At 56.2% G+C, this 13,938-nt stretch overlaps 4 protein-coding genes across 4 annotated transcripts; 3 read left to right on the top strand and 1 right to left on the bottom strand.

The window, feature by feature from the left end:
* Positions 1-618: 618 nt before the first annotated feature.
* On the bottom strand, positions 619-1,975 carry E0L32_009573 (uncharacterized protein; the record flags this gene model as incomplete). Its single annotated transcript, XM_031144552.1, has 2 exons — positions 619-1,736; positions 1,957-1,975. The coding sequence occupies 2 exons, from the start codon at positions 1,973-1,975 to the stop codon at positions 619-621; spliced, it is 1,137 nt and encodes a 378-aa protein (XP_030990705.1).
* Positions 1,976-2,772: 797 nt separating this feature from the next.
* On the top strand, positions 2,773-7,256 carry E0L32_009572 (uncharacterized protein; the record flags this gene model as incomplete). Its single annotated transcript, XM_031144551.1, has 2 exons — positions 2,773-2,933; positions 3,026-7,256. The coding sequence occupies 2 exons, from the start codon at positions 2,773-2,775 to the stop codon at positions 7,254-7,256; spliced, it is 4,392 nt and encodes a 1,463-aa protein (XP_030990704.1).
* Positions 7,257-7,789: 533 nt separating this feature from the next.
* Positions 7,790-9,223, top strand: E0L32_009571 (uncharacterized protein; the record flags this gene model as incomplete). The annotated part of the gene is made up of 1 exon (XM_031144550.1): positions 7,790-9,223. One exon carries the CDS (start codon positions 7,790-7,792, stop codon positions 9,221-9,223), a length of 1,434 nt encoding a protein of 477 aa, XP_030990703.1.
* A 2,147-nt stretch (positions 9,224-11,370) lies between these two features.
* E0L32_009570 (uncharacterized protein) lies at positions 11,371-12,996 on the top strand (the record flags this gene model as incomplete). The annotated part of the gene is made up of 1 exon (XM_031144549.1): positions 11,371-12,996. One exon carries the CDS (start codon positions 11,371-11,373, stop codon positions 12,994-12,996), a length of 1,626 nt encoding a protein of 541 aa, XP_030990702.1.
* Between the last annotated feature and the right edge of the window lie 942 nt (positions 12,997-13,938).

The following is a 13,938-nucleotide window of genomic DNA, read 5'->3' as shown; positions in this document are numbered from 1 at the left end:
TGCACAAAGACCGCCTTGTTGGCTGCAACCCTTGACCAAGACAACGCTACGATGCCCATGCAAGGGATGAAATTCCCATGCAGGATGCAGTGACAGGTGCAGCGGCTTTGGACGCAAATATACTATCACCACTGTGAAGTCACTGTCCCCAAGCAAGAGAGGGAGACGAATTCGATCTGAGCTTTTGGGAGAGCATGATCAACCGGCGGAAAGACAAGGGTGATCTCTTCATCCATCGAGGTCTTTCAAGCTGAGAATGTGCAGACATTCGTCTTCTCGAAAAAGCATCGGAAGGTGTGGGTCGTCGTGGTTTTGAACGTTACATCTGAGAACCAGGTTGTCATTTTGCCTAGTGTCAATGTCGATTCTGTAATCGGCGACTATGCTGGTGATGTCAAAGCGCCGTGAGGCTGGCTGTATCCCAGAACCTGGAATCATAGATGTGATTTCGGCCCTCCATCCCATATCCTGTTATTCCTGGCACGATGCCATGCTGACGCTTCATCCATATACTCACAAAAGCGTATCTCAATATAGATATTTGAGAGGCCAATATAGTTCCGTCTAGTCAGTAGCAGCAGGCCCTGCCCATGACCAAGCCACCCTAATTCCTAAGTCTCAATGATGTCTATCCCGATGCCTGTAACGGTCTCGTTCTGAAGCTCGCTCCCTTTCCCGTTCACGTTTGTAGCTGTCGTGATATCTCTCATCCCTCCTCTCACGCCGTTTCTCTTCTTCTCGTTTGTAGTCGTTGAGCCTTGGTCTAGACTTGCTGCCGCCTTTCTGATTCCAGGCCCCGAGATCCTCATTCCCCTTGAGCTCTTTTGCACCCAGCCCGAGCTGGTTCGCTCGCCGTTTGACTTCCTTGGGCTTGGGGCCCCTGGGCTTGCCATCCCATCCCATACCACGTAGCAAGGCGGCCCCAAACTCTTCCACAGGCATAGCCTCGTAGTCGTCGAGCGTAGACTCATCTGGAGCATCCCTGAAATCTCGACGGAAAACACTGTCTTCAGTGTTCTCGTTTCCACTTCGTTCGATCACCAAGTCCTTTGTGGGCTTTTCGCTAGACTTGCCAAGGAGGGCATCCATGGCCTCGCGATCCGGATCGGCTGTTGGGTCGTCGGCATAGTCGTTAGATTTGGGCGAGGGTTGTCCATCTTGCACAGGCGCCTGGGCTCCATTGACAACCTGATCCCGAACATCATCTCTGGGTGGCGACTTCTTCTTCACAGTTAGACCCCAATGTAAAAGCTTGTCTTGGTCGGCCACGTCCACTTCCTTATGTGCCCCGTTTCCTTTCTCCGGCGACGGTTTTCGGCGATGATTGCGACCATCCCTGCGCGCCCTGGCTTCCGAGCGCCAGTCTCGATTCTCTTGCCGCTCAATGATGAGAACTTTGTTTGTATTGCGACGTCCGTCGCGATGCCCGTTGTCTGTTTCTGAGCCGTTCTCGCCGAAACCAGTTATCTTCTCGTGACGGCCATGCTCGTTCTCCTCTTCCTCGGATTCCGAGTCACCGTCGAGTGCATGATGTTGTCGCGGGCGCTTGCCGAGCGCAGAGGGCGGTGGTGGCCTGGAGGGCCTTTTCGAAGGGTCAGAGGTTGGTGTGCCAAATTTAATGGCAATCCGGGCACCGCTTGATGCGCCTGATCCAGACATGACCTCGAGGTCCTGCAGAAACGGTCGCAAAAGCCCTGTAGGTGACTTCAAAACTTCCGATTCTTCAACGTTGTATGCTGTTGTATGCTGAGTCGATAATGGTGGAGAATCTCATCTCACAAAGCGACTGTGGTACATGTTATCTGAGATTGATAACAGAACATTTGATTGAAGCCAAGACAGGCAGGAACAAGCGCAAGCACGTGTTGATAAGAATCAGGCAGCACTGAGAAAAGCTGCCCCAGTGTCGAGGCACTTGTGGGTCATGGGTGGTGGCTCGTGCATCATTCCGCTTACATAAGGTAAGTGCAAGCATCTAGCGTGAGGTGGTTACGAGTCTGGGTGGTCATGATTTTTCCACTCGAGGTGGTCGCTTACAGGCCCGCAAGGTCTCTGATTCAAGACACTATTCAGTGGAATGATAGCGCGTTCTGCACCTTCCCAGCGCTGTAATGAGAAAGAACAGGTGGCTGAACAAAGCCTTAGTCGACTAGTGGGCCCCTAAAAGACACCACTAAACCCAACTGAAAAGTGGGCTCCGACTCATTCCTTACCAAATCAATTCCTCCTTTCCCCCTTTTCACCCCTCCTTCCCCCCCCCCTGCAGGCTAATAGGCAAGCGTGCAGGCTTTTTGTTGGTTGTGCCCGTCGAGTCCAAAGCAACATGGTGTACCCATCCACCATCCTTCACTCCAGCATTATCAAAGAAAGCCCACCAGACACACCTTGGCCGGGCGCACCGCTATCTCTTGCGCTGATAGCTCTGATAACCCGACTCTCCAGTGTAAAACCACCATAATCGGCCAACTGGTGAAAATTTGGGCGGTCGCATCCAGCACGTCGACGAAATACAAAATCAATTACTCCAACCCAACACGATCATTTGCATCGATTTTTTTGTCCTCGAGTGTCTTGGGTTGGACTATTCAGCTCTTTGCAACATCCGTTTTGATAAAAAACGGATGTTGCGGTCGCCGATGACATGACTGAGGTCGGGCCCGCCGACTGCTCAATGCTGCTGCGATCAAAGCGGGCAGAATGCAGGTAAGTCCTATCTCAATCGATAGAGCGAATTTTTCCGATCATTTTGATATGGGTATTGTGGTATTGACGATGCGCAGCGCAATTGTGACCTCCCGAAAGAGGAAGCTTCGCGAACTGTTCGCTGTCGCGAGCGTGGTGGATGGCGTTCCAAACTACAACTTCAAGGACCCAGACGCGCCGCCGACCACACCCGCCGAGTCGCAATTTTTAATCGACTGCGATATATTACAGTATGTTCTAGCAACAACCTCTGAACCCGCCGCGATGCATTCGCGACGCGTTATGCCCATTTGACGCTATATATCGCTGACCTTGTATGTAGGGGCCGCACATTGAACGAGAATGCTATCCCTACCCGTGCACCGCTTCGTCTAGAAACCCTCAAACGACTTAAAGCTAGTGTGGGAAGCGCAGCAGAAGCGAAGGCATCCAGCCATGGCGGGGCGAAGGGCTTGGAAAATGGCGTCGACCGCGAAACTGCGGCCCAAGTTTCGACACCCGATTCTCAAGGCATTCCTTCACAACCTGCGACCGTCTCTGCTTCTGGAGTTGCAGACAGTTCCGCGTCCCGACCTCAGAATGCTTCAAAGCCTCTAGACAGCCCAGCCCGGACCACGGAATCCCAGTCTCACCCGTCTTCGATCCCCTCGCCTCCTGCATCCGAGCCCTTGGGGCTCAATGGCATTCCCGGGAAGCCCAATGCCGACCTGCCGCCAGAACAGGCTGGAGAGCCTTCAGCAGCTGCTTCGGTCAAGACAAATGAAGTTGCCACACAGAAGAGCTTGGACAGCAATAATGAGCCGGTACAAACAATGACGCGAGCTGTTGATGCTCACACACCACCCCCGACGTCAATGGAGGTCGATAAAGACCGCACATTGATGCAACATACCGAAGCAGAAAGGGCAGCTGGTCGCTTGGCACCGGGAGAAGGATCAAAGGCTGTGGAAGTATTGTCCTCGCCCGGCTCTACGGCACAGACGGTTGGAACGCCTACTGTCCAGGGAGCATCGACCGATACCAGCCCTGACCACGAGGGATCTCACTATGAAGAAAAGGATCAACCAGAGTCTGAGCCTGACAGTGATCGATCGCTTCAAACACCGACTCAACAGGCGGTTCCGAAGGGACCCTTGTCTCAAAACTTATCCAATGCTCCTGCAACAGAAATAGCTGCCGTTGAGGGTGGTGTTGAAGCACAGCTTCTCTTGGAATCAGCCGCTGCCAAGAGCACTGAACCTGAAGGCGCAGCTGGCTCTCTCCCGTTGGGCGACTCTCGCGCCTTGACCAATGGCGTGCGCTCAGATTCGGTGGTACAACCATCCAGTGTCGAGAGCACATTTACAGAGAACCATGGTTCTACCGAACCGAGAGTACAAGCTGCCACCGAGGGGCCTCCAGCAGTAGAAATACCAGACAGCCAGCACGAATCACCTATTGATTCTATGGACATTGACAAACCGACGGAAGCTACTGATGCTGCACCGCACTCCCCGACCACCGCTCAACAGATGCCTGCTGAGCGGGACGCCAAATCTTCACACACCACATTGCCCCCAACGCCAGCTACGGCTACCGAAGGTGTTGCTGAGGCCATGTTGGACGATTCTCGAGCATCCATAGCGCTTCCCGTCAAGAACAGGCACAAGAGGGTCAAAGGGTCACACCCCACAGTTGTGTTCGGCAAGACGCCAACACCGCATGTCATGCCAGGCGATAAGTCCATCGTCACAGCTCAGGCTCAAAATGGACGCCTGCCAACTGATGACTATTTCACAACGTTGTTTATCCAGGGCTTTGCGCAACACTCCAAATGGATGAAGCCAGTTGAAGAATTGCTGAAGAACGCGCACAAGACCATCTCTACCCCCGACTCCTACACGTCTATTTTGGAGCAACAAGCTTGCAGAGTGTTGCGGCGTGTCTATCACCTACAGCAACAGGACAAATGGTCTCTGCGCCAACCAAAGAGATGTCTGGAGCCAGCAAGGAATCCCTCGCATTGGGACGTGCTACTGCAGGAAATGAAATGGATGAGGACGGACTTCAGGCAAGAGCGGAAGTGGAAAAGGACTGTTGCCCGAAATCTTGCGCTTTGCTGCGCAGAGTGGGTCGCCTCCGATCCCGCACGTCGTAAAGCCTTACAGGTCAATGCCATCATTCCACCTCTGCCCGATGTTGCTGTCGATGACATTGCGATGAAAGATGCCGATGGCCAGGCTGGGGATGCTTCGGCGGCGCCTACGCCAGATCTGATCCCCTCTGGCGATTCGGACTCACCAGCGGCATCGATGGATGAGCAAAGGGATCAACTACCCGAGACGATCGCACCGGCTGCCATCTTCGCAATGCAGGATGATGAGGTTGTGTTTGGTCTTCAAAGGACTCCGGCTACTGATCGCCTGCTTGACGAGCTGCCTTTATATGGAACGCCTCTGAAAGCTCCCGTGTTCGACATTACAGGTCCCGAAGTCGATCCTGATGCTCATTGGCGCCGCCCTGCTCTCCCCCTCAGCAAGTATGTGGAAGGACGGATGGTACTCGCCCCAAGCAATCCTCCGCGCAGGAGAGGGAGATATCAATACGAGGCAGAAGATGAAGATGGCGAGGATGAAGTCGTCTATGGGATGTCAGATCGGCCACCCCAACTTGATCGCGAGAATCAGGATGTCGCTCTGTTCAATCCCGAAATGAAGCCAATCCGCGACAGACTCCACGCAGGGCATCAATTCCGACCTCCTGCAGAACATGGCATGCCATTGCAGAGCTTCTACGAATGCCGCTATGCCTCCCAGTGGACGATGGCCGAGGACGATGATCTCAAAGCACTCGTCCGTGAGCATTCGTACAATTGGTCCCTGATCTCGAGCATCCTGTCCACTAAATCGATGTTCGTGTCTGGGCCGGAACGACGAACCCCGTGGGAGTGCTTTGAGAGATGGGTCCATCTCGAGGGTCTGCCCAATGATATGGCCAAGACGCAGTATTTCAAGACCTACCAGAACCGGATTGACACCGCACAGAGGGTCATCATGGAGCAAAACCAGAAGGCTCAGCAACAGGGCGCCGCGAATGGGGCTGTCACACCTGTACCGCGTCGACGGCCCACGACCACTATGCGGGTGGAAAGGCGCAGAAACCAGAAGCATCTCGCTTTGATTGACTCGATGAGGAAGCTGGCTAAGAAGCGCGAAACGACACTACAGAAGCAACAGCACGCTGCCAACCTTGCGGCTATGCGCAAACAAAACGAACCTCCAGCCCAACGAGGACCGAGCAAGACACCCAGGGACTACAGCTTGATGAGGTGGGAACGAGACCAGCAGCTCGCTGAAAAGATGGCTCAGTACGCGCAGCGGCAGCAAGAGCAACAGCGAAGAGTAGGTTTTCTTTTCGCTTGCCCTCATGATATTTGCTTTTGCAAGCCACAGGATACTGACGGTGTAAATCATCAGGCACTAGCAGCTCGAGCCCAAGGCCAAGTCGCCGCTGCTCAGGGCAGCGCGACTCCGGTTCCTCCGCAGGTGGCTGCCCAGATGGCAGCGGCGAACTCTCTTGCTAACGCGGCGCGAGTCAATGGCACTGGTCAAATGCAGATGCCCGGACAGGCCCGGCCCCGCATGCCGATGCAGGTGCCTGTCAACGGCATGCCGGGTGTGCAACCAGGTCACATGCCAGGTGGCTTGGTCCCGCCGATGCCAATGAATGGCATGCCTACCCAGGCTCAGTTGCAGGCATTGCAGCAGCAACAAAGGATGCAGATGCCGAGCCAGGCCGACCTCGGCCTCATGATGCAAGCACGCCGCATACAGGACCAGCAGCGACAGACGGTTCAGATGCAACAAGCGCAGCAACAGCACCCGCCTCAGCAACAGCAACAGGCACAACAACAGGTCTCACAGCCTCAACAGTCCCAAGGCCAGCAGCAGCAGCAGCAGCAGCAACAACAACAACAACACCAAGCACAACAGCAGCAGCAACAGCAAGTCGCACCCGGTACCCCTGGCAGCCAAGGCTCACCAACCCCAAACATGCGACCTGTTATGAACAACGTCAATCAGCAAAAATACATGGCTAACGCGCAAGCTATGCTCGCCCAGATGAACGCCAATGCTGCCGCCGCCAACGGTAATGGAATGGCTACGCCGCCCGCAGGCACCGGGCTCTCTATGCCCACCCTCCCGGCCGGCTCCCCCCGCGCACACATGCCTCAACTGCAACAGGTCTCACCCGCCGTTATTCAGCACTTCCGCGACTTCGAAGCGTCGGTCAAGGCGAAGAACCCGAACATGCCACCGGAACAGTTGAAAACTCTCGTGGAGAATGGGTACAGGAACATGATTATCATGCAGCGTGCCAACGCCATGCAGGCAGCAGCGGGAGGCGCGTCTCAGCAAGCGCTTGTGAATGGGATGCCAAGCAATAGCCCGCACCAGTATGCTGCTCGACTGATTGCTCAGCAGCAGGCCCAACAGGCGGCGGCTGCCGCTGCTCAGCAAGCCTCGCAGCACCAGAGGCAGGCGAGTGCTGGTGCAACCCCTGCTGCCAAATAGTCTTCTGAATTTTGCTTGGGACGTGCGTGGGACGATGAACTTGGCGCACATTGGCAGCTATTTTGGGTTCCACGAAATGTATGTATAGTACATGAACTCTTTCAGCGCTGATGGCAGTTTCGGTGATTTAAGAGATCATCGCTGGAGAAGTATTGAGTGGAGATATACATCACGACGAGATGGGATGGGATGGCACGAAGAACCTTTGTAGCATACCCGCGAAATGCGTTTGATCGCGAAACAATAATACCCCTCCAACCAACCACACTCCTCGAACTTGATCCTGTTATTCCAACCTGTGTATTATTTATTGTAATTGGTGAAAACAGATGCCTGACGATCTTCCATCCTTGATGTTCCAGTCCTCGATTTACAAAAGACAGATAAGATAAGATTACGATAAGACAGTGATAAGGAAAAAGTTGGGATTGAAGGCTGCGCTCCAAAAATTTGAGGACCACCACAGGCACCCGGCTCTGTAACCACTCTACAAACCTACCTTGTTGAAGGACACCTTAGCAAACCGAATCGAGATGGCGGCGAAGAGAAAGAGAGACACTCCTGCTCGTGTCGAGAAGGCCGAGACACAGTCGACCAAGAAATCCAAGACGGAGGATGTGGTCGTCCCTGCGTCGCCCGACTCGACGTTGACAGTCCAGATTGTCACCGGATCTTACGACCGAGTGCTCCATGGATTTACTGCTACGATTCCTACCAAGGGAGACGCCAAGTTTGCCGATACGTTCTTGTTCAATGCGCACAACTCTGCCATCCGATGCGTGGCCCTGTCGCCGCCTTCCGCACCTTCTGCCACCCAGTCGCAAAAGGTGATGCTTGCGACGGGGAGCACGGACGAGAGGATCAATGTCTACAGCATATCTGCCCACCCCCCGAAGAAGAGCCAGGCACAAGATGTACTTTCGTCCGTCGCTTCGCGTCCCATCCTGGAGAACTCAAAGAACCGAGAGGTCGGCACGTTGATGCACCATTCTTCCACAGTCACCAAACTGGCCTTCCCGACCCGGTCAAAACTCCTCTCGGCGTCTGAAGACTCTACGATAGCGGTGACAAGGTCAAGAGACTGGTCGCTGCTGTCCACCATCAAGGCGCCGAAGCCCAAGGTGCAGGGCCGGCCGAGCGGTGACACGGCGCCGATGGGCGGGACGCCGTCCGGGATCAACGACTTCGCGATCGACCCGAGCATGAAGGTCATGATCAGCGTGAGCAAGGGCGAGAGGTCGATGCGCCTGTGGAACCTGGTCACGGGCAAGAAGGCCGGCGTGCTCAACTTCTCGCGGGACATCCTGCAGGACATTGGCGAGGGGAAGCACTCGACGGGCGAGGGCAGAAAGGTGGTCTGGGGCAACGCCGACGAGTTCGCGGTCGGGTTCGACCGCAACATCCTGGTCTTTGGCATGGACTGCACGCCTCGGTGCAAGGTGATGCCGGATTCCAGGACCAAGGTGCACGAGCTGGCCTTTGTGGCGGTAGACGACGAGGGCGAGTCGGAGGTGCTCGCCGTGTCGACGGAGGACGGACGTATCATGTTCTTCTCTACGAAGCCGGAAGAGACGACTGGCGACAAGGAGAAGAAGGACTCGTCTCTCCCTACAGCTACATTCATATCACAGCTCGGAGGCAAGGAGCACGGCGTCGAGGGCAGGATCAAGGACTTTGCCGTCCTGCCCATCGCGCAAGACAAGGCTGCGAGGGCATGGATCGTTGTTGCCGGGTGCAGCGACGGCAAGGTCCGGCTGTGGAAGGTCGCGGAGTCGGATCTGAGGCCTGCTGGCAAGGACACGGCAGGCAGGCAGGTTGGAAAGCGGCTGGGCACCTACGAGACCCACAACAGAATCACATGCGTAGCGGCGTTTGTCATGATACCCCGACCCGAAGGCCTGGAGGAGAGCGAGGACGAGTTGGAGGAAGAAGAGGATTCGGATTCGGACAGCGAAGGGGATGATTGAGCTGCAGTCCCGAGAGAGGAGTAGTGCAGTGTACTCCGTATGTTGGATTTGCGGGAAGGAAGGTATGCTTGAGATAGACAGCTGTTTGTCTCTTGCTACTTGTAGTCTCGATCAGTCGAAAATAATGACAGAATGCGAAGTTGGCATCCAGATTCGGCCTGATGAACGTGAAAGAGTCTGCGAGTACCTACTCCAACTGCTGGCAAGGAATGACATGGTTGTAGCCAGGAATGCGACGGCATCGGATAGTACCTAGCCTTCCATCAGTTGATGGCTTGATCCGTTGGCCGCTGCAGCTACCTATAGTTAGGTACTTATGTACTGTACAAGTAGACAGTATCCTTGCTAGACTCCCCTGCGCAAAGGTGTGTTGTGCAGCAGTTTTGTGTGGGCGCATCTATGCCCTTTTCGGGCACTGTACTGCATCAGCAGGTCTGTTGGCATCTCCTCGAGGCACAGACTTGTCATTCTCGCCGTGTCACAACATCCACTGGGCTTGCCCAAATGGACGAGTGATGTCTCATTGCAATTATCGCGGGGGCGCGCCGGAGAAGCAACCAATCATGGATTTTCTAATTCGCGCTTTTGGTCTGGATTGTTTCTGCTTTCTCCCCCCTCCTTCTCTCCCCTCCTCTTGGCCCAGGACCTGTTGGGATCCAGGCAAAAACGCAACCCTTGTCAGTCACATGGACGAAAAAAGTGTAGTTAAACTGCGCACAGAAAGCCACTGGTCGTCTCGAGTGTCGTGCCAGGGGCCCAGAAGGGGAAGCTAAGAGGGCCGATCGCCTTCCGCCATTCGCCATTCGCAACGGCTTGGGCGTACTTGGACCCCCCTTTAGCTGGACGAGATGGAGAGGCCGGAGAGATGTGGATGCTTGCTTCGTTGCACCATGGACAAGACTGCCGGCCAGCTAGGAGCGCCTCGAGGCTTTCCCGCCCGCATTTCATCGAGGCCAAGTAGGTTATTAGCTCTGGGTTCGGTGAAGCATGTGAAAGACCAGCCAGGTATGTATGCGGCGGGGGGGAAGCGAGCTAGGGGTATTGAGTCCCCAAGGAGGGTCTGAATAAGAAAGCAAACATGAAGAAAGCCAAAAGGCCTACCCACGGCAAGGTAAGTACATGACTTGTAACGTGCCGTCTTGGTCTTGGTCGCAGGCATTGGCGCATGTCCCACATGCAAAAAAAAATGGCTGCCCAGGCTCGCCAGGTCTTCGTCTTCGCTCTCCCAATGTTGCCAATGTTGGGGGGTTCCACAGTCTGGCCCCATGTCTTCGCATGCATGCCAGTGCCTCAGAAAGGGCCGGCCAATACGAGAGAGAGAGAGAGAGAGAGAGAGAGAGAGCGGGAATTGGCGAAGGACTCTTGGCTTGGTGTGTGCAGGGATTCGCGACAACCAGCTCTGCTGCTCACTGCACTGCATCAGAGGGAGGAGGAGGGGTCAAATGGGATATGTAGTTACTCCGTAGGAAAGGATTTGCGTACAAAGTATGTGCACGAATGGAGCCAGGTCGCAACATGCATATGCATCCATGCATGTATCAATGTATCAATGAACAATCCTCCGTAGACTCGCAGCAGGCGTTGAGCTGCAAGCCCTCAAGGCCACACCCTCAAGCTGGGGTAGCGGACATCGGAACGAAGAGAACAAGCGCTCGCTACCTTTAAACAATCAGCCCTGTCTGCCTAATAATAGACCAACCCCATCCCCCAGTCTGAATTCTGTCTTGAACCTTAGATTTCTTCTCGCAATCCTCGGCCTGCTTGCTCTTGGCTATTTCGACATTGTTTTTGTTTTCCCCTCTTTACAGGCGGTAGCTTGTCTTGTTTGTGTTGCAGAGTAGAAGAGTCGACAGTCCCTTGATTTCACGCCTCCAGCCGCAGCGCTCGACCTCCCAACAAGTCTGCAACGAGTGTTTCCACCTATCAACCACAGCATTCACACTCTCTCGGGCTGTTCGCGTGGCTTCCGGTGAAGGTCGAACACAAATTGATCATTCATGGGGGCGATATCTAACCCTTGAGCCATACGGTCATACACAACCGCCCAGCACTGCGACACATCCTTTCCGCAACATCACCAGGCCGCAAAGCCAGAGAAGCCTTTCCTCTCTCGCAACCACGGCACTCTCTCACAGACAGACCCCAACATGTCCTCCGACGACAGCCCGCCGATCATTCGGCCGATCCCCCGCCGTCCGTTCGACCTGAACGTCGCCGGCCCTACCCCTCCTCCCGAAGAAGACGACGACGCCTCCGCGCCGCCCAGCCCCAACCCCAACGACATCCGCCTGCTCCGAGCCACCTTCCTCGACCCCAACCGGCCCCGCGACGCCTCCTCCGGCAGCCTCGCCGGTGCCGACCAGCAGGGCGGCGGCGGCGGCGGCAGCGGCTCCCTCAGCCGCGCCCAGTCCATCATGAACCTGACGGCCTCGACCCTCTTCGGCATCTACAGCCCCACGACGCTGTCGACGGCGGGCCACGGCTCGAGCGGGTACTACAGCACCGGCACTGGCACCGGCACCGGGGCTGGCGGCGCCGACCGCTCCGAGCCGGGCACGCCCTGGGGCACCGGCGCCGAATCCCCCCTCAAGCGCACCGCCGGCGTCGACGCGCCGACGTTCGCGCTCATGAAGGGCCGGAGCAAGCTCCTCCTGCGGCGCCGGTCGACGCAGAGCAACGGCGCCGCCAGGATGCCCCTCGAGGGGAGGGGCCGCGCGCCGGGGGTCGCGGGGTGGCGGCTCGCGCTGTCGCTGGCGGCGCGGGCGGCGCTGCTGTTCGGCCTCGGGACGGGGTACGGCCTCTTCGTGTCGCGGCTGCACGACCGGCACAAGCTGACGGGCCTGGGTGGCGGCGGCGGCAGCGGTGCCTCCGAGAGCGGCGGCGGCAGCAGCATCGCGAACCCCGGGCTCGAGTGGAAGTACCTGCTGTTCTGGGGCGTCGCGGGCGTGGTGCTCGGCGCGCTGCTGCCGTGGTTCGACACGGTCTGGGACGAGATGTTTGGCAAGGGCAGCCGGGCGAGGGCGCGAGCGGCGCGGGCGCGGGAGGCGGCGGTTGTGGGCGGTGGTGATGGTGCCGACGATGAGGACGAAGAGGATGATGATGATGATGAGGAGGAGGAGGAGGAAGAGGAGGACAAAGGCACGAGCCCCAGCACGGACTGGGCGCTCGTCATCCGCGGCATTGGCGCTTTTGCCGGCATTGTCTTTGCCATTGTACGTACGACTGCTGACTTTTTTGCAAAAACAAAAGCACAGTCAGTCCCAAACCACCTTGCAGACTATATGTTTACTAACAACCCCCGGCTTTTCACACAGCGCAAACTGCCCTGGGCGTCGACGATGCAGGTCTCCCTGACGCTCGCCCTCGTCAACCCCTTCCTGTGGTACCTGATCGACCGGTCCAAGTCCGGGTTCATGCTCGCCGCCACCGTCGGCCTGACGGGCTCGTCCCTCCTGCTGGGCCTCAACCCGGCCATGATGCCCACGCCGGCGGCGGCGGGGGCCGGGGCCGCGTACTACGACGACGACGCCGCCGCCGCCGCCGCCGCCATGGGCCTCCGCTCCAACGGCTCGCGCGGCGGCGGCGGCGGCGGCGCGGCGGCTTCCGAGACGGGGGCCGGCGGGCTGGCGCGGCACCACCACGAGACGATCGAGGCGGGGATCTGGATGCTCAGCGTGCTGTTCTGCAGCTGCGTGTGCTTTGGCAACATTGGGCGGCGCCTCGCGCTCGACGGGTCCGCGGCGGCGAGGGGCCGGTGGGGAGGCGTTCGGTAGGGGAGAGATCACTTCCGGAATGGGTGAGGACTTGTTCTTGAAGAGTTGAAAGAGTGAAGACTTGTGGGTAGAATGCATTGAAGACCTGTCCGGTGTTTGTTTCCGGATTCAAGTGTGCTGTGTGGGACGAGGCTTGGGGGTGGGATGCCTCTTCGTGTTCCAAGTTTTGTTGTACGTCTTACGATATTAATGATGGGTGCCTTTCTAGGCTTGGGTTTTCTATTTTCTTCCACCTTTTCTTCTCTCTCTTTCCGCCTTTCTAGGATGGAAGGCCCGGGCGAGCACGTCACGTTCTTGGCATGGGTTGGTGGTCCTGTGTCTTGTCCATGCATGGGCTATGGGATCTTGGGTTGTAGAGGATCTGACGAGTATATTGGACAAAGGTGATATCCAATTGTCTTGCCTATATTTGATATACCACCCCCTTAAGTCCACGGGTTGTCGATACTACTTGGGGAACATATTGGCTCTGGGAAACCAACATGTTTACGGATAGTAAGTGTGTAGTTCTGTGACTTGTAGACCCTTGACAATCCGGCAAGGCGCGACTGCAATGTCCGTCTGGAGCTTTTGTAGGAACCTAGGGCGTCTGTGTCTTGTCTCTATCGGTGCTGAAGATATTCACAGTCTATCATGCACCGACGTCCCAAGACACGGGAAGAAGGGCCACGGTCAACATTTCACATTCTCTACGAAGATGAATGTGGCCTTCAGATCCAAGCTCCTCGAATGCACTTCCTCAGGCAGGATGCAAAAGAACCTATATAAGCAAGTAGCTTCGTGTGCCGTAAGATCTGATTAGATTACATGCTCAATGCCTCGGCGCAGCTCGTACCGAGATATCATTGCCAGTCGCCGGCCTTGAGTGATGACATAATAGACTACGCTCTTCCTACGGAGTAGATTTGTCTTCAACCCGTGCCAGAGGATGGCGCGAACAAG

The sequence above is a fragment of the Thyridium curvatum genome (assembly GCF_004353045.1).
Source record: "Thyridium curvatum strain D216 chromosome Unknown NODE_70_length_221790_cov_84.609339, whole genome shotgun sequence".
NCBI classification, from domain to species: domain Eukaryota; kingdom Fungi; phylum Ascomycota; class Sordariomycetes; order Thyridiales; family Thyridiaceae; genus Thyridium; species Thyridium curvatum.
Note: the sequence above shows the minus strand (reverse complement) of the source record. Positions and strands in the feature narration are given on the sequence as shown.